The 24,735-nt window shown below is 46.7% G+C and overlaps 1 protein-coding gene across 11 annotated transcripts in view; it reads right to left on the bottom strand.

Annotated features, from left to right (window-relative positions):
• The window catches only part of LOC130294358 (tachylectin-2-like), a 109,018-nt gene that overhangs the window by 5,293 nt on the left and 78,990 nt on the right, over positions 1-24,735 (bottom strand). For 6 of the 11 annotated variants that reach the window (XM_056544257.1, XM_056544085.1, XM_056544328.1 and 3 more), the window contains 2 exons: positions 3,840-3,980; positions 2,316-3,165 (listed from right to left, as the gene is read on the bottom strand). In XM_056544257.1, coding sequence (XP_056400232.1) covers positions 2,316-3,165; positions 3,840-3,864 — 875 coding nt within the window. In that variant the 5' untranslated portion in view covers positions 3,865-3,980. The other 5 variants (XM_056544163.1, XM_056544488.1, XM_056544824.1 and 2 more) reach the window with 4 other exon arrangements.

Raw genomic sequence — 24,735 nt, 5'->3', positions numbered from 1 at the left:
TCTTGTAGACCCAATTTTTGAATTTTTACAAGGGGTAAAAGGACAAAATTTTTACTTGTTTTTGTAGCCCAATTTCTCTCGAGTAAGCACATACCTCATATGTCTATGTAAAGTGTTCGGCGGGCGCAGTAGAGGGCTCAGAAGGGAAGGAGCGACAAGGGGATTTTGGAGAGTACGTTTTTCTGAAATGGTTTTTGGGGGGCATGTTACCTTTAGGAAGCCCTTATGGTGCCAGAACAGCAAAAAAAAAAACCACATGGCATACCATTTTGGAAACTAGACCCCTCGGGGAACGTAACAAGGGGTTAAGTGAACCTTTATACCCCACAGGTGTTTCACGACTTTTGCATATGTAAAAAAAAAAAAAATTTTTTTTTTTACCTAAAATGCTTGTTTTCCCAAAAATTTAACATTTTTAAAAAGGGTAAAAGCAGAAAATACCCCCCCAAATTTGTAACAATTTCTCCTGAGTACGGCGATACCCCATATGTGGCCCTAAACTGTTGCCTTGAAATACGACAGGGCTCCAAAGTGAGAGCGCCATGCGCATTTGAGGCCTAAATTAGGGATTGCATAGGGGTGGACATAGGGGTATTCTACGCCAGTGATTCCCAAACAGGGTGCCTCCAGCTGTTGCAAAACTCCCAGCATGCCTGGACAGTCAACGGCTGTCCGACAATACTGGGAGTTGTTGTTTTGCAACAGCTGGAGGCTCCGTTTTGGAAACAGTGGAGTACCAGACATTTTTCATTTTTATTGGGGAGGGGGGCTGTGTAGGGGTATGTGTATATGTAGTGTTTTTTACTTTTTATTTTATTTTTTGTGTTAGTGTAGTGTTTTTAGGGTACAGTCACACGGGCGGGGGTTCACAGTAGTTTCTCGCTGGCAATTTGAGCTGCAGCAGAAAGTTTGCGGCAGCTCAAATTTGCAGCCAGATACTTACTGTAATCCTCCGCCCATGTGAGTGTACCCTGTACATTCACATTGGGGGGGGGGGGGACATCCAGCTGTTGCATAACTACAACTCCCAGCATGCCCGTTGGCTGTCGGTGACTGCTGAGAGTTGCAGTTTTGCAACAACTGTAGGCACACTGGTTATGTATCACTGAGTTTGTGACCTAACTCAGTGTTTCACAACCAGTGTGCTTCCAGCTGTTGCAAAACTACAACTCCCAGCATGTACGGTGCATGGTGTACGGTGACTGCTGAGAGTTGTAGTTTGCAACAGCTGGAGGCACACCGGTCGTGAAACACTGAGTTAGGTAAAAAAAAAACTCTGAGTTTCACAACCAGTGTGCCTTCAGCTGTTGCAAAACTACAACTCTCAGCAGTCACCGACAGCCAACGGGCATGCTGGGAGTTGTAGTTATGCAACCAGCAGATGCACCACTACAACTCCCAGCATGCACTTTAGCTGTTTGTGCAAGCTGGGAGTTGTAGTTAGACAACAGCTGAAGGTACACTTTTCCATAGAAAGAATGTGCCTCCAGCTGTTGCAAAACCATAAGTCCCAGCATGCCCATAAGGGAATGCTGGGAGTTGTGGTGGTCTGCCTCCTGCTGTTGCATAACTACAGCTCCCAGCATGCCCTTTTTGCATGCTGGGAGCTGTTGCTAAGCAACAGCAGGAGGCTGTCACTCACCTCCAACGATCCTCGCCGCACAGGTCAGTCCCTCGTCGTCTCCGCCGCCGCAGCTGCTCCTGGGGCCCCGATCCCAACAGGGGCGCCGGGGATCGGGGGTCCCCAGCACCCGGGGTGCACATCCCGCACCCGCTCACGTCCTCCGGAAGAGGGGCGGAGCGGGTGCGGGAGTGACACCCGCAGCAGGCGCCCTGATTGGTCGGCCGGTTATCCGGCCGACGGACGAATCAGGGCGATCGTGAGGTGGCACCAGTGCCACCTCACCCCTGCAGGCTCTGGCTGTTCGGGGCCGTCAGAGACGGCCCCGAACAGCCAGTAATTCCGGGTCATCGGGTCACTGGAGACCCGATTGACCCGGAATCGCCGCAGATCGCTGGACTGAATTGTCCAGCGATCTGCGGCGATCGCCGACATGGGGGGGCATAATGACCCCCCTGGGCGATATGCCGGGATGCCTGCTGAACGATTTCAGCAGGCATCCGGCTCCGGTTCTCAACCGGCTAGCGGTGGGGGCCGGAATTCCCACGGGCGTATGCATACGCCCTCGGTCCTTAAGGACTCGGGATTCAGGGCGTATCCATACGCCCTATGTCCTGAAGAGGTTAACCAGTAGCTAAAAAGTTCCCAAGTATCAGCTTCTAAAAGTAACATCAGCCTATAGAAGAATACATACGTGAAGGTGTGTCTCAGGGTAGAACTGCTCTTTCGGTTGTCGTAGATCTTCTCCTGTAACACCTCGGGGGCTTGAGACAATATTTGTGCCTGGTCGACCAGGAATTGAAAATTCATGATTTTCTGGATTGTGGCATCTTTTGTAAATGCCAGAAACCTATATACATTATAGTTAGATCCCAGATCCTGAGCCTGTGCCTGATAGTTTGGGTCTTCTTGGGTTGGTGGGTTTCCTCTGAAGATGTGTCCGTTCCATTTATCTACAGCCCAGAGTTTTCCATCAGGACTAAAGGATAGAAAGTGAGTGAGTCTGCTCCAGTCACTGCCTCCAATACAGGTACATGAAGAATCCCATTGGACACTTTCCTCAGTAGGTGGTGGAGCCTTGAAGAGTTTATCATTGCCCACAGCGTATAGAAGGCCTTCTGGACTGAAGAACAAGGCTTCATACTGCTTCCAAATACCATGTCCTATTCTTTTCGCCTGATCATAGATCCAAGGTACATGCTCATTATCTGGTGGGGGACCCTTATAAAATTCTCCATCATTTGTGGTGACGTAGAAATCTCCCTTGGGGTGGAAGAACATAAGGACAATTCGGTTCCATACAGCTTTTCCAACTCTTTGAGCCACCGAAAACCAATCGACATCTATATTGGAAGGCATTGGACCTCTGTACAGGTCTCCACCACAGATACAGAAGAGTTCACCATCTGGACTACAGGCTATATGGCTGACATTATTAATCTTTCCAAGAACAGCCGCCCTGCCGTTAAAGTCATCCCTTGGGTTCATGGGTGGTAAGCCAATTTTGACCGTAAAATTCTTCTCCACTGCCAGAAGGAGCGTTCCTGAAAGGAAACAAACAATTCTTACTCTTCACCTCTTGTACCTACCGATTCCTCATAGATCATAATCTCCTCAGGTCAGAATATTTACTTATTCCCCACCTCTTCTATCTCCTCCCTTACACAGATTGTAAGGTTCTATATCCTAACCTGCTGTATCTTATGATTTATTGAGTTTGTACCCCTTAAAAGGAGCACTGGACATTATGTTCAGAACGCTCGGAGCCATAGGCTGTGATTATGACCTTAAAGCCACGCCCCCTCCATCTATGTCTATGGTCATGGCATAACATCACAAGGAGGTTGTGGCGTAACGTCACAATGGGTGTGCTGTGTCGTCATACCCACTGCCATAGGAAACTGGCGTTTAGAAGAAAATTTCCCCCCCCCCCCCCCCAAAAAAAAAAATAAAAAAATAAAAAAAAACAGTTTCTCTCTAGATGGGAATCGGGAGGGCTGGATGCTAGAAAACCATTGTAAGAGAAAAGTTGTATCTTGAGGAAAAACAAGATACAGTAATATGGAAATCATCCTACACAGTATCGGTTGTCAGCATCCTGATCAGACATTGATGACCTGTCCTGAGGCTAGGCCAATGTATAGTGTCCAGAAAACCCTATTAAATATTAAACTTTCTGATCTTTTAGAGCTGTAAGAAAAGGAAAATGTGTCCTTACGAGGCTGATCCCCTTTATGCGCCATTGGTGCTTTATGGTTTTTCGTGTAGAACACTTTGTCTTCTGGAGTCTAGTAGAGTTCTGGATCACTGCTGGAAGCTGAGGAATGGATTATTCTGGATCTGGAGCACCTAAGCTCATCTGTAAGAGAAGGGGTCAGATTATGAAAGGTTATATTCATTGTGTCAGGGATTATGGGGGAGATTTATCAAAACCTGTGCAGAGGAAAACTTACCCAGTTGCCCATAGCAACCAATCAGATTGCTTCTTTCATTTTTCACAGGCCTTCATAAAAATGAAAGAAGCAAGCTGATTGGTTGCTATGGGCAACTGGGCACATTTTCCTCTGCACAGGTTTTGATAAATCTCCCCCTATGACCTCATAAATTACTATATGGAGGGAAAATATGATAATGTATAAAAACCACAGTAGCTGCATTCTGACTATAGAGACAGTTCAGGAGCTTGATATGGTGAGTGATGGCTGCCATCAGCAGCTGACTCACCATCAATGATCGCAAACATGTCGGTCATTTCATCCCACAAGTGAACCCAAACAAATATATCAACACAAGAATTGCCAATTTTGTGATTACCAAATATATGTACAAAGAAGGGTTAAGCCCACATAGAGGAGCAGAACACTTATTTTGACAGGTGTTCTGCTCCTCTACAGTAATCTATATAGATTGTTGCTTACTGTCTGGCCCCCCAAGGAGCACAGCATCGCCCCTTATAGGAGTTATCCAGGAATACAAAAGTAGAGATATACACATACAAAAGGAACGGCTACAGCACACCGGAGTATCCAAGGTACAAAAAAGGGATTTATTCCAGCTGGAATGTACCTTGGATACTCTGGTGGGCCGCAGCCGTTCCTTTTGTCTGCATTTTCGGGCCCAGGACCGGGGTCCCTGAAACTGCTTGCGCCCACGTACTTGAATCCTTAGTTTTGAGAGTGCTGCTTCTCCCTCTTTTGTATATGTGTGTGTGTATATATATATATATATATATATATATATATATATATATATATATATATATATATATATATATACATACACATACACATATATATATATACATCCAATCAGTGGAAAAATACAAACCATTACAAGTCTTAAAAAGGTGACAAGGAAATTAAAAATTCTGGGAGTTTGGTGGGGTTAAAAGTATTACTGTTTTATACCAAAAAAAAAAAAAAGTGGGGAGGTGAAAAAGTCACCAGCACGGAGAGGGGCAAGATGACATTTTTAGCAGCCGAGTTACAGGTTACTTGCCACCAGATTCTCATGTTCACAACCTCTGCTGGTTAGCAAGGGGGGGGGGGGGGGGGGGGGGGGAAATTATGTGTACAAATTTGTATTTTCTGACAATGAAAAAAAAAAAAAAAAAATTATAAAAAATGTATAGATTTGACAAAATTCCCTTAAAACCCCTTATAAACAACACTATGCATCATGTAGAAAATACACAGGTGATCCCCGGCTCTGGGGTTGGATGGCACAATAATCCCCACCAGCCAAGTATGGCGCCGCCGACCACAACCAGCTTCATGTTCTTCTCAGGCAGTAAAAGCCATCCAGGCCATCTGGTCACTGACTACACAGCTGACTAAGCAGAGCTGAGGCGACTGCACCTTGTCCAAACCCCCAACACTACTCACAGCATGGCCACTCCAGGAGAGAGACATGAGCTGGAGCTGTAGGTCCTCTTATAGTCCTCACCTCAGTCCTGCAGGAGATCAGCCACAACCATCCCAAACACCTGGGGACCCAGCAATCCCTACTCCAAGCAGCCAGGGCCTTCCAGCCGCGTTCACACCGACGTTTTGTCCCAGTTTGGCTTTGTTCACATTGGGGGAGATTTATCAAGCTGTTCCAGTCAATTTATTATAGGCTGTAAGAAGGTGCAATTTTGCGCAATTTTGTGATTTTGCGCCTTATTGAAATAGACGTTTTTTGGAAATACTGGCTGTCGGTTGCAGGGCTGTGCAATCTCCCATTCAGTGGACAGTATTTATTAACTATGTCTTTGTTAAAAAGGCACAAAAGTTTTGCACAAACATAAAAAATAAACACAAATGTAGACCATGGCCAACTTGGCTTAAAAAACAGACAGACCACAGTGAATAGACTTTCAAGCATGGGGAACCACTTATTAAGGCTCCGTTCACATTGCGTTTTAATTTCAGTTTAACTGATGTGTTTAAAGGGGTACTCCAGCCCTAAGACATCTCATCCCCTATCCAAAGGATAAGATGTCTGACCGGGGGGGGGTCCCGCCGCTGGGGACCCCCGCAATCTTGCATTCGGCACCCACCTCTTTGAGCTGCACGCCGTGATGCCAGCTCACAAACTGCCAGGTGACGTCACTATACTCCGGCCCAGTGGTCGACACCTGCCAGTTTGTGAGCTGGCAGCGCGCGGGGGGATCAAACCTCCAGCTGTGGCAAAACTGCAACTCCCATCATGCACTGGCAGACCGTAGATGCTGGGAGTTGTAGTTTTGCAACAGCTGAGGCACACTGGTTGGAAAACTTTGAGTAAGGTTCTGTTAGTAACTCAGTATTTTCCAACCAGTGTGCCTCCAGCTGTTGTAAAACTACAACTCCCAGCATGTACTGATCGTTGAAAGGCATGCAGGGAGTTGTAGTTATGCAACAGCTTGAGGCACACAACTACAACTTCCAGCATGCCGAGACAGCCGTTTGCTGGTCAATCACAATTATAGAACTAACCACATAGTTAAAGGGGTATTCCAGGAAAAAACTTATTTTTATATATATCAAATGGCTCCAGAAAGTTAAACAGATTTGTAAAATACTTCTATTAAAAAATCTTAATCCTTTCAGTACTTATGAGCTTCTGAAGTTAAGGTTGTTCTTTTCTGTCTAAGTCCTCTCTGATGACACGTGTTTCGGGAAACGCCCAGTTTAGAAGCAAATCCCCATAGCAAACCTCTTCTAAACTGGGCGTTTCCCGAGACAAGTGTCATCAGAGAGCACTTAGACAGAAAAGAACAACCTTAACTTCAGAAGCTGATAAGTACTGAAAGGATTAAGATTTTTTAATAGAAGTAATTTACAAATCTGTTTAACTTTCTGGAGCCAGTTGATATATATAAAAAAGTTTTTTCCTGAAATACCCCTTTAAACTACAGATTCCCTGGGAAATTTAAAATCATACATTGTAATATTGGTCTCCCATACACTTCTCTGCCCTCCGTTCACATGCTTAGCTTCAGCACAAGCCATAACCTCCTCCCATAGACAACAATGGGTCCGTGTTTTTCAGTGGGAAACATCTCTTGAATTTACCCCTACAGCCTATAATCTGTACATTAACAAAGCACAGGGCTGAAAATTGGGGACCACATGTATGCAGCGGTTCGGTCCATTTGTCCTTTTCCCTCTCAGGGGCCCCCCTCTCTTGACTGTACTTGTTCAGGATAATGATGACAGCTCGGCTGCCGTGTCTCCGCTTCTCACTGACAGTATTTATGGAGAAATCTGTATTGATCTTTTCCTGATATTCCTGTAGTTTTACATTACATCCTATGGAGAGAAGACGCATCAGGTAACAGATGGAAAGTAAATAATTAAAAAAAAGAAGCGCTGCACGCTCCGTCCTGCATCTGGTAGCAAAAGCAGAGGCAGCAATGGAACCTGCAGAAAAGTGCATTACAGGAACAATATATCAATATATATGAGTGCATCAACAGATGCTTTTAATGGGCCGCTACCAGCTTAAAAAACTGACATGTTAAGGCTCTGTTCACATTGCGTTTTTGACTTCAGTTTAACTGATGTGTTTAACATATATGTTTAACTGATGCATTTTGAAGTGCTTTTTTCACTCACTTCTTTACACATGTTTAATAGATAAGTTTTTTTTTTTAGAACATCCATTTTTTATGAATTTCCTATCAGTTTATCTAGTTTGACAGAAACTGATATGATTAAAATATGGGCGGGGACATTGGGTGGGCGGTTCAAGGGTGGGCCAGGACATTGGATGGGCTGTTCAGTAGGTGCGTGGGGACATTCGGTGGGCAGTTCAGTAGGTGCGTGGGGACATTGGGTTGGCGGTTCAGTGGGTGGGTGGGGTCATTGGGTGGGCGGTTCAGTGGATGAGCGGGGACTTTGGATGAGCAGTTCAGTGGGTGGGCGGGGACATTGGATGGGCGGTTCAGTGGGTGTATGGGGACATTGGGTGGGTAGGGACATTGGATGGGCGGTTCAGTGGGTGGGTGGGGACATTGGGTGGGCCGCTCAGTGGGTGGGTGGGGACATTGGGTGGGAGGTTTAGTGGGTGGGTGGAGACATTGGATGGGCGGTTCAGTGGGTGGGTGGAGACATTGGATGGGCGGTTCAGTGGGTTGTCCTTTGTGCTTCACTGTTCTACAGAAAAGTGCTGAAATGCTTCCTTCTGTGTATTTTCTTCCTTCTGTGTAGGGGGTCCCATGGGACCTAGGACAAATTCTGGGTCGCCATTGTGACCCGGAGCCTTGATATATGATGACATCACTGATATGTGCTATAGTACAGCATTGTTCAGTGGATGCCACTGCAAGATTACATGTAGTATTTCCCTATGGGGACTCAAAAATAGTAAATAAAATGTTGAAAAAAAATAATGTATAATAAAGGTGAATTAAGCCCTTCCCTAATAAAAGTTATCAGCCCCTTTTCCATTTTCAAATTAAATAATGTGTGACACATGTAGTCTCGCCACGTATATTAATTTCCAAACTATTAAAATATAAAAATAATTAAACCGCATGTTCATTGATGTAAACGTTAATCCAAAAATACCAAAATACAGTTTTTTTTGGTCACTTCATATACCATAAAATAATTATAAAAAGCAATCACAAAATGCCATCAAACAAAAATACCGATAATCAGGGTGCAAAAAAATTAGCCCTCATTTAGCCCTGTATACAGAAAATTAAGAAAATGATAAGGATCAGAAGCATTTTTAAGCATACTCATATATATATATATATATATATATATATATATATATATATATATATATAGGGATACATGCCCCTATAGCAGGCGGGATGCAGAGGCCATTCCTTTAGAACGGGCTGGTGCTAACATATAGTTTTCTAAGCAATAGGTAATAATAATAGGTAATAATTAGCCTAAACATAATTAGTTTAGTGGTCACAGTAAGAGCATCTGGGATAACATACAGTGGGGATCAAAAGTTTGGGCACCCCAGGTAAAAATTTGTATTAAAGGAGTAGTCCAGTGGTGAACCCAGTGGTGAACAACTTATCCCCTATCCTAAGGATAGGGGATAAGTTTGAGATCACGGGGGGTCCGACCGCTGGGGCCCCCTGCGATCTCCTGTACAGAGCCCGACAGCCCGCTGGAAGGGGGCGTGTCGACCTCCGCACGAAGCGGTGGCCGACACTCCCCCATCAATACAACTCTATGGCAGAGCCGAAGCGCTGCCTTCGGCAATCTCCAGCTCTGCCATAGAGATGTACTGAGGGGGCGTGTCGGCCGCCGCTTCGTGCGGAGGTCGACACCCGCTATCTGGCCGGAGAGCCTGGCCCCCATACAGAGAGATCGCAGGGGGCCCCAGTGGTTGGACCCCCCGTGATCTCAAACTTATCCCCTATCCTTAGGATAGGGGATAAGTTTTTCACCACTGGACTACCCCTTTAATGTGCATAAAGAAGCCAAGGAAAGATGGAAAAATCTCCAAAAGGCATCAAATTACAGATTAGACATTCTTATAATATGTCAACAAAAGTTAGATTTTATTTCCATCATTTACACTTTCAAAATAACAGAAAATAAAAAAATGGCATCTGCAAAAGTTTGGGCACCCTGCAGAATTTATAGCATGCACTGACCCCTTTGCAAAGCTGAGACCTGCCAGTGTCATGGATTGTTCTCAGTCATCATCTGGGAAGACCAGGTGATGTCAATCTCAAAGGTTTTAAATGCCCAGACTCATCTGACCTTGCCCCAACAATCAGCACCATGGGTTCTTCTAAGCAGTTGTCTAGAAATCTGAAACTGAAAATAGTTGACGCTCACAAAGCTGGAGAAGGCTATAAGAAGATAGCAAAACGTTTTCAGATGTCAATATCCTCTGTTCGGAATGTAAGTAAGAAATGGCAGTCATCAGGAACAGTGGAAGTTAAAGCAAGATCTGGAAGACCAAGAAAAATATCAGACAGAACAGCTCGCAGGATTGTGAGAAAAACTATTCAAAACCCACGTTTGACTGCACAATCCCTCCGGAAAGATCTGGCAGACACTGGAGTTGTGATACACTATTCCACTATAAAGAGATACTTGTACAAATATGGTCTTCATGGAAGAGTCATCAGAAGATATTAACTCTGCAGGGTGCCCAAACTTTTGCAGATGCCATTTTTTTTATTTCTGTTATTTTGAAAGTGTAAATGATGGAAATAAAATCTAACTTTTGTTGACATATTATAAGAATGTCTAATCTGTAATTTGATGCCTTTTGGAGATTTTTCCATCTTTCCTTGGCTTCTTTATGCACATTAATACAAATTTTTACCTGGGATGCCCAAACTTTTGATCCCCACTGTATCTGATCCATGGTATATGCATTGGCATTTGTGGTGACATGAATATATAGGGTGACAAGAGTATGGATGTGAATCAGCAGGGGATGTTTACTAAGATTTTGTTTGTACCTTCATTTTAATTTTAACTTTATTTCAATTTAGATTTATATATAGTTTGCATTGTGGTGTGTGCAGCAAGTGGGAGAGATTCTGGGCCAGTGAGAACAGGGATTTCCCTGGCGTCCCTCAGCAGCACAATGTGGGGTGTCTCCGCCCCTGTGAGATAAATAGGACCGGGATTTTTTTATTAAATCAAAACAAGACATAGGGACCTCCCCTCACAATGACTATAAAATACCCTGCTCACATCAAGACAGTGAGTTTTTTCTTTCCTGATGTGAGCATGGACGCTCCTGAGCTCCCCTTTCCACAGTTTTACCTTATTTGTCTTCTTTTTTCTTTAAGATCTTTCTGCACGGACCTCCGGTGTGAGCCGCCATTATTCCAAAGTCCGGAAGCCGCGGACTGGAGCTTGGAGGCCTGTGCATCAATTCCGGCGATGCGCCATCTTGCCAGAGCCTAGACGCGAGCGCAGAGAACCTTGGCAGCGTCACTTCCGGTGAAGACACCGGAAGTTTTTCTCTCTCTGCGGCCGCAGCGTTGTGTATTGGGGGCTTTGCAGGACGTTTTTATCTTTATCCTGCATCTTTAGTTCTTATCTTAACTCTGCTTCTTTCCTTGGGGTTTTTTGTTTGTAATAATAATCCATATATTAGGTCTGTGAAGTGGGCAGGACCTAAATCTTAGCACAAATTTTGGCGTCTATTTAAAACCCCCCTTGGCTTTGGCTCATTCTCTTGGAGCCTATACTGCTGAGTGGTATTCTGTCACTTGCCTTCAGCATACTACTTCTTTGCTTTGAGAGCTTATCATCTCTATGATTGTAGGTCCTTTCTTCAAGTGTTTCCTTATTCTTACTTTCATGCTTGGTAATTGATTTTATATATATATATATATATATATATATATATATATATATATATATATATTTATATTTATCTTAGATGTCCTCTATGGAATCTGGAGGGTCAGGTTGACGTAGAGAGCCTAATGGGAAGTCTACCCATAAATGCAGTCATCTGGAATGCACATCCTGTAAAGTTCCATTATCTGACACATCAGATTACCCTATTTGCTCTTCTTGTTGTCCCCGGCTACCACCCAACCAGGAACCATCCATGCAGGACATTGTTACATAGTTAGTATGGTTGAAAAAAGACATACGTCCATCAAGTTCAACCAGTGAATTGATGGGAGTTCATGTTTGTCTGGGCTAAAGAGTTCATCTTTGGATTTATTAAGGAGTTAAAGGACTCCCTAGCTGTAGCCCCTCCTGCAAGCAAGAGGCCTAGATGGGGCGAGACTCCCACTATTATGTGTAACACTCACATTTCTGAAGACAGGAACTCCGGTGTAAGTGGATCCGCTGGACCTGTGTGGCAGATGACTCGGACTGTACCAGGGAGTGGAGTCTAAGGTGCCGCTGGTCTTCACCAGAGCCCGCCGCAAAGCAGGATGGTCTTGCAGCTGCAGGCGACACCCAGGTCGCTACCCCTGGCACGGCTCGACCACACAGGCGGCTGAGGAGATGCGAGGCAGAGGAGGGATAAGGCAACTCGTAGTCTGGATAGCAGTAGGTCAGGGCAGGCGGCACAGTAGCATAGTCAGAACGTAGCAGGAGTTCAGTAGGCAGGCAGCTGAGGAGCAAGGTCAAGTCACAAGAGCTGGAGATCTGGTACACGGCAAGGCAATACAATGGAACACTTTCTCTAGGGCACAAGGCAACAAAGATCCGGCAGAGAACTGAGGAGGGTAGAGGAATTTATAAACAAGCCACAAGTGGTTACACTAATGAGCGTACTGCGCCCTTTAAATCTTAAAGCTCCGGGCGCGCACGTCCTAAGGAACGGGGACACGTGCGCTGGTGCAGCAAGGTGGAGGCAGAGGGAGGAAAAACACCCGGAGAGTGACAGACTGGGGCTTGCATGCGGGCACGTGCCGCAATGCGAATCCCAGCCCCGTCGGCAGCAAAAGGTAAGGGGACCATGCGCTCACGGCCAGCGTGTGAGGCCGGAGCGCATAGTGTAACATTATTCATTCTGATGAAGAATTCAGGATTGTAAATGAGACTAGATTATCCCTGAAGTGCAGGGAATGATGTATTTTCCTGCTGAAAAATGTCCTAGATTCATCAAGGATGTTCAGACAGAAAGTTTGCCTGCAGACAAGGGGGAGGCTCCTTCCACATCTAAAGGACCTCGGGTCTTTTCTGTGGATGATACGATCTTGGATCTCATGAAATCCAAGTGGGTCAATCCGGAAAAGGCACCAGTTCTTAACAGGCGATTCAAGACCCTTTACCCACTGGATCAGTCCAAATCCATGGAGTGGGTTTACCCTCCTAAGGTAGATTTTGCTATTGTAAAACTCTCCAAAAGAACCATCATTCCTTCTGACGACGTATCAAGTCTGAATGATCTTATGGATCGACGCATGGAAGTAACCCTGAGATGGTCCTATACTGACGCCTCCGGTCAGTGCGCTGTCGGCAGTGCCTCCTTTGAGGTAATCAGGGCTATGAAATCTTGGCTTGGCTTTCTAAGGTCCAAGGTGACATAGATTCAGGTGTCAGTAGAGAAGACATACTCAGATCCTTTAAGTACATCAACTTGGGGATGCACCTGTATGATGCAAACTGTCAACAGGAGAAGTTGTCGGTCCGCAACATGTCTCTGTCTTCTGCTGCTAGAAGAGCCCTCTGGCTAAGACCCTGGCCTGGATATAGCCACTCTAAGTATATACAGGGCCGGCGTTAGGGTGGGGCAAACCAGGCAATTGCCTGGGGCCCCTATCCCCCAGGGGGCCCCCTGCCGGCTGCTCAGTAAGGGGGGGGGGGGTAACTGTTTTAAAATGGCCGCAACGTTGGCTGCTTTTAAAGATTAGCAGCCCGGCCGCGGCCACTTTAAAACAGTGACCAGCTCAAGGCCCCGTGCCCGCAGGGGGGCCCCCGTCACATTCGGGACATCCCTGTGTCCCGAAAAATCTTTTAAGGACATAAGGATGCCCCGTTTACCTCATAGCGGCCCAGTGTTCACTTTAAAAACTGGGAGGAAGCACACGCAGGGACGTCACTGACATCCCATGCATGCGACCATAGCAATAGTACAGCGGAGCGGAGCAGTGAGGACGACACGCGGGTATGGTAAGTGACCAGCGGTAGATCGAACGGTGGTAAGAACACTGAAGTGGGGCAGTAAACAGGCATACAGCCTCCAGCCATACACTGTATAGGGCTGAAGGCTGTATGTCTGTGGGGGAAAATACTGCACCTAATGTGGGGGACTACTGAATACTGCACCTAATGTGGGGAACTACTTTATACTGCACCGAATGTGGGGGGACTACTGTATACTGCACCTAATGTGGGGGACTACTTTATACTGCACCTAATGTGGGGTAGACTACTGTATACCGCACCTAATGTGGGGGACTACTGTATACTGCACCTAATGTGGGGGACTACTGTATACTGCACCTAATGTGTGGGACTACTGTATACCGCACCTAATGTGGGGGACTACTGTAAACCGCACCTAATGTGGAGGACTACTGTATACCGCACCTAATGTGGGGGACTATGGTATACTGCACCTTATGTGGGGGATTACTGTATACTGCACCTAATGTGGGGAGACTACTGTATACAGCACCTAATGTGGGGGGGACTACTGTATACTGCACATAATGTGGGGAGGACTACTGTATACTGCACCTAATGTGGGGAGGACTACTGTATACTGCACCTAATGTGGGGGGACTACTGTATACTGCACCTAATGGGGGGGGGGACGACTACTGTATACTGCACCTAATGTGGGGAGGACTACTGTATACTGCACCTAATGTGGGGGGACTACTGTATACTGCACCTAATGGGGGGGGGACGACTACTGTATACTGCACCTAATGTGGGGAGCTATACTGCACCTAATGTGGGGAACTATACTGCACCTAATGTTGGGAGCTATACTGCACCTAATGTCGGGAACTATACTGCCAACCTAATGTGGGGGAGCTATACTCTTTACCTAATGTGGGGGGTACTATACTGTCTACCTAATGTGGGGGATCATACTGACTACCTAATGTGGGGGGACTATACAAAAATATAAAATTGTACTATTCTGTTCCCTATAACTCTTTTATCTTTCTGTATATGGGAATGTGAGGGTCATTTTTGCGCTGTTATTTGTAGTTTTTATCGGTACCATTTTTGTTTTGATGGGACTTTTCAATTGCTTTTTAGATATTTTTTTATAGTATTTGAAGTGACCAAAAATGTTCAAATCTAGTTAGTGCAGTATTACGACTTTTTGGGGCCCCACTTTTGATTTTGCATAGGGCCACGCGAATGCCTAAAACCGGCCCTGAGTATATATTGTGTAATTTGGAATTAAATCCTGGCAAATGATTTGGTCCTGAATTGGATACTATTATGGAGGAGCTCTCCGATAAAAAAGGGTAGAATCTTCCTTTATCCGACAGATCCTTTCATGGATGTTACAGCCAGTCAAGATGTGACCTTTCTCCACAGAGATCTAGACTGTTACGCCGAGCGCTCCGGGTCCCCGCTCCTCCCCGGAGCGCTCGCTACACTCCTCTCACTGCAGCGCTCCGGTCGGTTCCACGGACCCGGGGCGCTGCGATACCGCCTCTGGCCGGGATGCGATTCGCGATGCGGGTATCGCCCGCTCGCGATGCGCACCCCGGCTCCCGTACCTGACTCGCTCTCCGTCAGTTCTGTCCCGGCGCGCGCGGCCCCGCTCCCTAGGGCGCGCGCGCGCCGGGTCTTTGCGATTTAAAGGGCCACTGCGCCGCTGATTGGCGCAGTGGTTCCAATTAGTGTTTACACCTGTGCACTTCCCTATATCACCTCACTTCCCCTTCACTCCCTCGCCGGATCTTGTTGCCATCGTGCCAGTGAAAGCGTTTCCTTGTGTGTTCCTAGCCTGTGTTCCAGACCTCCTGCCGTTGCCCCTGACTACGATCCTTGCTGCCTGCCCCGACCTTCTGCTACGTCCGACCTTGCTTCTGTCTACTCCCTTGTACCGCGCCTATCTTCAGCAGCCAGAGAGGTTGAGCCGTTGCTAGGGGATACGACCTGGTCACTACCGCCGCAGCAAGACCATCCCGCTTTGCGGCGGGCTCTGGTGAAAACCAGTAGTGACTTAGAACCGATCCTCTAGCACGGTCCACGCCAATCCCTCTCTGGCACAGAGGATCCACTACCTGCCAGCCGGCATCGTGACAGTAGATCCGGCCATGGATCCCGCTGAAGTTCCTCTGCCAGTTGTCGCTGACCTCACCACGGTGGTCGCCCAGCAGTCACAACAGATAGCGCAACAAGGCCAACAGCTGTCTCAACTGACTGTTATGCTACAACAGTTACTACCACAGCTCCAGCAATCATCTCCTCCGCCAGCTCCTGCACCTCCTCCGCAGCGAGTGGCCGCTTCTGGACTACGACTATCCTTGCCGGATAAATTTGATGGGGACTCAAAGTTTTGCCGTGGCTTTCTTTCCCAATGTTCATTACACTTGGAGATGATGTCGGACCAGTTCCCCACTGAAAGGTCTAAGGTGGCTTTCGTAGTCAGCCTGCTGTCTGGAAAAGCCCTGTCTTGGGCCACACCGCTCTGGGACCGCAATGACCCCGTCACTGCCTCCGTACACTCCTTCTTCTCGGAAATCCGAAGTGTCTTTGAGGAACCTGCCCGAGCCTCCTCTGCTGAGACTGCCCTGTTGAATCTGGTCCAGGGTAATTCTTCCGTTGGCGAGTATGCCGTACAATTCCGTACTCTTGCTTCTGAATTATCCTGGAACAATGAGGCCCTCTGCGCGACCTTTAAAAAAGGCCTATCCAGCAACATTAAAGATGTTCTGGCCGCACGAGAAATGCCTGCTAATCTTCATGAACTTATTCACCTTGCCACTCGCATTGACATGCGTTTTTCCGAAAGGCGTCAGGAGCTCCGCCAAGATATGGACTCTGTTCGCACGAGGCGTTTCTTCTCCTCGGCTCCTCTCTCCTCTGGTTCCCTGCAATCTGTTCCTGTGCCTCCCGCCGTGGAGGCTATGCAGGTCGACCGGTCTCGCCTGACACCTCAAGAGAGGACACGACGCCGCATGGAGAACCTCTGCCTGTACTGTGCTAGTACCGAACACTTCCTGAGGGATTGTCCTATCCGCCCTCCCCGCCTGGAAAGACGTACGCTGACTCCGCACAAAGGTGAGACAATCCTTGATGTCTACTCTGCTTCTCCACGTCTTACTGTGCCTGTGCGGATGTCTGCCTCTGCCTTCTCCTTCTCTTCTGTGGCCTTCTTGGACTCTGGATCTGCAGGAAATTTTATTTTGGCCTCTCTCGTCAACAGGTTCAACATCCCAGTGACCAGTCTCGCCAGACCCCTTTACATCAATTGTATAAACAATGAAAGATTGGACTGTTCCATACGTTTCCGCACGGAGCCCCTTCTAATGAGCATCGGATCTCATCACGAGAGGATTGAACTTTTGGTCCTCCCCAATTGCACCTCGGAAATTCTCCTTGGACTTCCCTGGCTTCAACTTCACTCCCCAACCCTGGATTGGTCCACTGGGGAGATCAAGAGTTGGGGGCCCTCTTGTTCCAAGGACTGTCTAAAACCGGTTCCCAGTAACCCTTGCCGTGACTCTGTGGTTCCTCCAGTAACCGGTCTCCCTAAGGCCTATATGGACTTCGCGGATGTTTTCTGCAAAAAACAAGCGGAGACTCTACCTCCTCACAGGCCTTATGATTGTCCTATCGACCTCCTCCCGGGCACTACTCCACCCCGGGGCAGAATTTATCCTCTCTCTGCCCCAGAGACTCTTGCCATGTCTGAATACGTCCAGGAGAATCTAAAAAAAGGCTTTATCCGTAAATCCTCCTCTCCTGCCGGAGCCGGATTTTTCTTTGTGTCCAAAAAAGATGGCTCCCTACGTCCTTGCATTGACTACCGCGGTCTTAATAAAATCACGGTTAAGAACCGCTACCCCTTACCCCTCATCTCTGAACTCTTTGATCGCCTCCAAGGTGCCCACATCTTTACTAAATTGGACTTAAGAGGCGCCTATAACCTCATCCGCATCAGAGAGGGGGATGAGTGGAAAACAGCATTTAACACCAGAGATGGACACTTTGAGTATCTGGTCATGCCCTTTGGCCTGTGCAACGCCCCTGCTGTCTTCCAAGACTTTGTTAATGAAATTTTTCGTGATCTGTTATACTCCTGTGTTGTTGTATATCTAGATGATATCCTAATTTTTTCGGCCAATCTAGAAGAACACCGCCAGCATGTCCGTATGGTTCTTCAGAGACTTCGTGACAATCAACTCTATGCTAAAATTGAGAAATGTCTGTTTGAATGCCAATCTCTTCCTTTTTTAGGATACTTGGTCTCTGGCCAGGGACTACAAATGGACCCAGATAAACTCTCAGCCGTCTTAGATTGGCCACGCCCCTCCGGACTCCGTGCCATCCAACGTTTTTTGGGGTTCGCCAATTATTACAGGCAATTTATTCCACATTTTTCTACCATTGTGGCTCCTATTGTGGCTTTAACCAAAAAAAATGCCGATCCCAAGTCTTGGCCTCCTCTAGCGGAAGACGCCTTTAAACGACTCAAGTCTGCCTTTTCTTCGGCTCCCGTGCTCTCCAGACCTGACCCATCTAAACCCTTCCTATTGGAGGTTGATGCCTCCTCAGTGGGAGCTGGAGCTGTCCTTCTACAAAAAAACTCTTCCGGGCATGCTGTTACTTGTGGTTTTTTTTCTAGGACCTTCTCTCCGGCGGAGAGGAACTACTCCATCGGGGATCGAGAGCTTCTAGCCATTAAATTAGCACTTGAGGAATGGAGGCATCTGCTGGAGGGATCAAGATTTCCAGTTATTATTTACACCGATCACAAGAACCTCTCCTACCTCCAGTCTGCCCAACGGCTGAATCCTCGTCAGGCCAGGTGGTCTCTGTTCTTTGCCCGATTTAATTTTGAAATTCACTTTCGGCCTGCTGATAAGAACATTAGGGCCGATGCTCTCTCTCGTTCCTCAGATGTTTCTGAAATTGAACTCTCTCCTCAACACATCATTCCTCCTGACTGCCTGATTTCCACTTCTCCAGCCTCCATCAGGCAAACTCCTCCAGGAAAGACCTTTGTTTCTCCACGCCAACGCCTCGGAATCCTCAAATGGGGTCACTCCTCCCATCTCGCAGGTCATGCGGGCATCAAGAAATCTGTGCAACTCATCTCTCGCTTCTATTGGTGGCCGACTCTAGAGACTGATGTGGTGGACTTTGTGCGAGCCTGTACTATCTGTGCCCGGGATAAGACTCCTCGCCAGAAGCCCGCTGGTTTTCTTCTTCCTCTGCCTGTCCCCGAACAACCTTGGTCTCTGATTGGTATGGATTTTATTACTGACTTACCCCCATCCCATGGCAACACTGTTATTTGGGTGGTCGTTGATCGATTCTCCAAAATGGCACATTTCATCCCTCTTCCTGGTCTTCCTTCAGCGCCTCAGTTGGCTAAACAATTTTTTGTACACATTTTTCGTCTTCACGGGTTGCCTACGCAGATCGTCTCGGATAGAGGCGTCCAATTTGTGTCTAAATTCTGGAGGGCTCTCTGTAAACAACTCAAGATTAAATTAAATTTTTCTTCTGCATACCATCCTCAATCCAATGGACAAGTAGAAAGAATTAACCAGATCTTGGGTGACTATTTACGACATTTTGTTTCCTCCCGCCAGGATGACTGGGCAGATCTTCTACCTTGGGCCGAATTCTCGTATAATTTCAGAATCTCTGAATCTTCCTCCAAATCCCCGTTTTTCGTGGTGTACGGCCGTCACCCTCTTCCCCCCCTCCCTACCCCCTTGCCCTCTGGTCTGCCCGCTGTGGATGAAATTTCTCGTGATCTTTCCTTCATATGGAGAGAGACCCAAAATTCTCTCTTACAGGCTTCTTCACGCATGAAGAGATTCGCGGATAAGAAAAGAAGAGCTCCTCCCATTTTTTCCCCTGGAGACAAGGTATGGCTCTCCGCTAAATATGTCCGCTTCCGTGTCCCTAGCTATAAGTTGGGACCACGCTATCTTGGTCCTTTCAAGATTTTGCGCCAGATTAATCCTGTCTCTTACAAACTTCTTCTTCCTCCTTCTCTTCGTATTCCTAATGCCTTTCATGTTTCTCTTCTTAAACCACTTATCATTAACCGTTTCTCTCCAAAATCTGTTCCCCCCACTCCTGTCTCCGGCTCCTCGGACATCTTCTCCGTCAAAGAAATCTTAGCATCTAAAAAGGTCAGAGGGAAAACCTTCTTTTTAGTGGATTGGGAGGGTTGTGGTCCAGAAGAGAGGTCCTGGGAACCTGAGGACAATATCCTGGACAAAAGTCTGGTCCTCAGGTTCTCAGGCTCCAAGAAGAGGGGGAGACCCAAGGGGGGGGGTACTGTTACGCCGAGCGCTCCGGGTCCCCGCTCCTCCCCGGAGCGCTCGCTACACTCCTCTCACTGCAGCGCTCCGGTCGGTTCCACGGACCCGGGGCGCTGCGATACCGCCTCTGGCCGGGATGCGATTCGCGATGCGGGTAGCGCCCGCTCGCGATGCGCACCCCGGCTCCCGTACCTGACTCGCTCTCCGTCAGTTCTGTCCCGGCGCGCGCGGCCCCGCTCCCTAGGGCGCGCGCGCGCCGGGTCTTTGCGATTTAAAGGGCCACTGCGCCGCTGATTGGCGCAGTGGTTCCAATTAGTGTTTACACCTGTGCACTTCCCTATATCACCTCACTTCCCCTTCACTCCCTCGCCGGATCTTGTTGCCATCGTGCCAGTGAAAGCGTTTCCTTGTGTGTTCCTAGCCTGTGTTCCAGACCTCCTGCCGTTGCCCCTGACTACGATCCTTGCTGCCTGCCCCGACCTTCTGCTACGTCCGACCTTGCTTCTGTCTACTCCCTTGTACCGCGCCTATCTTCAGCAGCCAGAGAGGTTGAGCCGTTGCTAGGGGATACGACCTGGTCACTACCGCCGCAGCAAGACCATCCCGCTTTGCGGCGGGCTCTGGTGAAAACCAGTAGTGACTTAGAACCGATCCTCTAGCACGGTCCACGCCAATCCCTCTCTGGCACAGAGGATCCACTACCTGCCAGCCGGCATCGTGACATAGACAGAACAAAAATCCTGGACATGGCAGAGGATCTGGTTCAACAAGAAGAGGTTCCTCCAGAGCTAGAAATTCAAAGAAGTCAGAATTCTGACTCAGACAGCATGCCAGTAGGCGGCAGTCTCCATTATTTTCACCCGGCCTGGCAAGACTTAATAAAAGATGTTTCGGTTCTAAACATTGTAGCGAGTGGTTATTTCCTTCCTCTCATATCTCACCCTCCAGAGAGGTTCCTAACACCCCCCACTCTAAAATGGAGGAGTCAATTCTAGAGCTTATCACAAATGTGGCAGTAGAACCTGTTCCCCTAGCCGAAAAGGGCAAGGGTGTGTATTCTCCTGTGTTTCTTGTACCCAAGCCAGGAGGAAAATGGAGTCTCATTACAGATCTCAGATATCTAAACAGATTCATTGTAAAGAAGCTATCCTACAGAGGGACGATGACATGGCGTCATTTGACCTCAAAGACGCTTACTTCCATATACCCATCTGTCAGAACCACAGAAAATTCCTGCGGATTGCAGTTTTCATCAGGGGAGTTCTTCACCATCTCCAATTTCGTGTTCTTCCCTTTGGGATCACAACAGCCCCGTTTGTCTTTACAAAGGTGGTCTCTTCTATGATGGCGGTCCTCAGACTTCACGGTATCAGGATAATCCCCTATCTAGACAACTGGCTTATATTAGCCAGGACACAGGAAGAACTCCACCTTCACACCAGCCTGACTCTGGATTTACTCCACAGGCTAGGATGGGTAATAAATCTACAAAAGTCTCATCTAACCCCGATCAGAGTAACCTTCCTGGGATTCTGTCTAGACTCCCACAATATGAGGATCTATCTCTCTCCAGCGAGGAAAGACAGGATATCCAAGGGATATAAATTACTTTGTGTTCCTTGCAAAGTATCTCTGAAGACTCTCATGAGATTCTTAGGTCTTCTGTCCTCCTCAGAAGCTGTCCCGTGGGCACTCTGGAACATGAAGCCACTACACGCAGAAATTCTTCACGCTTGGGACAAAAAGATTTCCTCTCTAGACTCCCTTCTCAAACTCTCTCCCACTGTTCGCAGATCCCTGAGTTGGTGAGCTGTTCCCCAGGATGGGATGTCGCTTATAGAACCTCCATGGTTACTCTTGATAAAGGATGCCTAAAGGTCCAGTTGGGGAGCCCATTTGCTGGGAAGAAAGTTGGCTGGGAAATGGAAACCATAAGAACTTCTCTCATCCAATATCAAGGAACTGAGAGCAATATACTATGCCCTTCTTCATTTTGCCCCCCTTCTTCTGGGAGAAGCTGTCAAGGTGAGAACAGACAACATGTCAGCTGTTTATTATATAAACAAACAGGGAGGAACAAGATCTGTTCTGCTACTTCAAGAAGTGGCAAAGATCTTTCTTTGGGCAGAAACATGGATACTCAGATTATCCGCTGTCCACATAAAGGGGATTCAGAATGTCCTTGCAGACTGCCTGAGCAGAGACTTGACGATATCTGGAGAATGGGCTTTGAATCAAGAGGTATTCCTTAAACTTGTAGACCTCTGGGATCTCCCAGAAGTAGATCTGAAGGCCACAAGAGCCAATCGCAAACTCGACAAATTCTGCTCTCTATATCCAGAGGAGAGACCTTTTTGGATAGATGCCATGACAATTCCTTGGAATTTCAATCTGGCTTACATTTTCCCCCCAACTTCCATGATACCCAGGTTATTGATGAAGATCAGACAGGATCAGGCCCCAGTGATCACGATCATTCCATTCTCACCCAAGAGATCCTGGTTCTCTCTGCTCATTTAGTTGAGCAAAGGAATTTATTGGAGCCTTCCCCACTTATTGGTGTCTCTGGGCACACAGCTCTACCACAACCTCAGAATGCTCAGCCTGACTGCATGGAGGTTGATAGGTCCTTATTGAAAGCCAGAGGGTTTTCGGACTGTAGGCTACTAACAGGACTTACGCCAGAGTTAGAAGAATCTTCCTCAGATGGTGTGCTACCAAGAAGGTTGACCCAACTTCTCCCTCTATTCCATCAATTCTGGAATTCTTGCAGGATGGAGTTGACAAAGGACTATCTCCATACTACATCAAGGTACAGTTAGCAGCCTTATCAGCATCTCTCCATAGACGGCTCACTCAGGAGCCGGTGATAAAGTCTTTCATCAAGGCCATCAATAGGTATAGGATTCGTCCCAGATCTGTGAATCCTTTTGCTCCATGGGACCTGGCGTTAGTCCTGCAACAACTTTGTGCTCAACCCTTTGAAACTTTAGAGGAGGTGGAACTTAGGTTCCTCACTCTTAAAGTGGTTTTATTGTTGGCCGTTACTACCACCAAGAGGGTTAGTGAACTCCAGGCTTTAGCTTCTGTCAAACTTTATACCATTTTTCTGCCTGACAAAGTCCTTTTGAGATTTCTCCCATCCTTTCTGCCTAAAGTTGCCTCTTATGCAAACATTAACCAAGTCAATTCTCTTCCACAGTTTTCTCCTGAGCCTGGATCTGCTCAAAAGGACTTTCCTACCCTAGACCTGGTAAGATGTTTAAGAATGTATTTAGAAAGAACTAAACCCATCAGATAACTTGAAAACCTTCTTGTCTTACATCATGGGTCAAAGAGAGGTGCTAAGGAATCTAAACCATCCATTTCCAGATGGATTTGTGAATCCATATATTTGTGCTACACTTCTAAAGGTTTGACTGCACAGGAGTTCACTAGAGCACATTCCACGAGGTCTATTTCTGCCTCTTGGGCAGAACGTAATTCTGTCCCTCTGGATCACATTTTCCAATCTGCAACCTGGAGCTCAGCTTTAAGCTTCCTAAAGCACTATAGAGTGGACACTTTCCTGTCTATTTTCGCTAAGACCATTCTAAATTCTGCAAGGCAGGAGAGCCCTCCCTAGGGGTTATTCTTGCTAAATCCCCACATTGTGCTGCTGAGGGACACCAGGGAAGACTACATTTAGTATGTTAATTTGTTTGCCCTTAGTCTCCTCAGCAGCACAAGCTTTCCTCCTGTAATAGTTTATTTTTTACTTTATAATTTACTCACTGTCTTGATGTGAGCAGGGTATTTTATAGTCATTGTGAGGGGAGGTCCCTATGTTTTGTTTTGATTTCATTAAAAAATCCCGGTCCTATTTAGCCCACATGGGCGGAGACACAAGGGAAAACAAATTTACATACTTAATTTAGTCTTAAACCTCCAGGAGAGCTGGGTACAGAGTTAAAGGGGTACTCTGGTGAAAAACTTTTTTTTTTTTTAAATCAACTGGTGCCAGAAAGTTAAACAGATTTGTAAATTACTTCTATTAAAAAATTTTTAATCCTACCTGTACTTATTAGCTGCTGAATACTACAGCGGAAATTCTTTTCTTTTTGAAACACAGAGCTGTCTGCTGACATCACGAGCACAGTGCTCTCTGCTGACATCTCTGTCCATTTTAGGAACTGTCCAGAGTAAAATGAAATCCCCATAGCAAATATATGCTGTTCTGGACAGTTCCTATAATGGACAGAGATGTCAGCAGAGAGCATTGTGCTCATGATGTCAGCAGAGAGCTCTGTGTTTCAAAAAGAAAAGAATTTCCGCTGTAATATTCAGCAGCTATTAAGTACAGGAAGGATTAAGATTTTTTAATAGAAGTAATTTACAAATCTGTTTAACTTTCTGGCACCAGTTGATTTAATAAAAAAAAATAAAAAAAAAGTTTTTCACCAGAGTACCCCTTTAACGATGATTGACAGGCAATTAGAACATTGAGTTACATTAGCAATTGGGAGGGCATGTAGGAGCTAGACAGAGTCTGTATATTTCTCTACAACACTGCCACCTACTGACTCTATCTAGCTACTACATGCCCTCTGAACATTCTAATAGTCACTCATCGTTAACTCTGTACACATCTCCAGGGAGGGTTAAATCCCCGTTCTCACTGACCCGGCATCTCTTCTTCTTATTGCACACACCACAATACAAATTATGTATAAATATATATTTAAATAAACTGAACTAATATGTTACTCAGGAC

This window comes from Hyla sarda, chromosome 1, assembly GCF_029499605.1.
Source record: "Hyla sarda isolate aHylSar1 chromosome 1, aHylSar1.hap1, whole genome shotgun sequence".
NCBI lineage: Eukaryota > Metazoa > Chordata > Amphibia > Anura > Hylidae > Hyla > Hyla sarda.
This window is presented reverse-complemented; position numbering and strand designations above follow the sequence as displayed.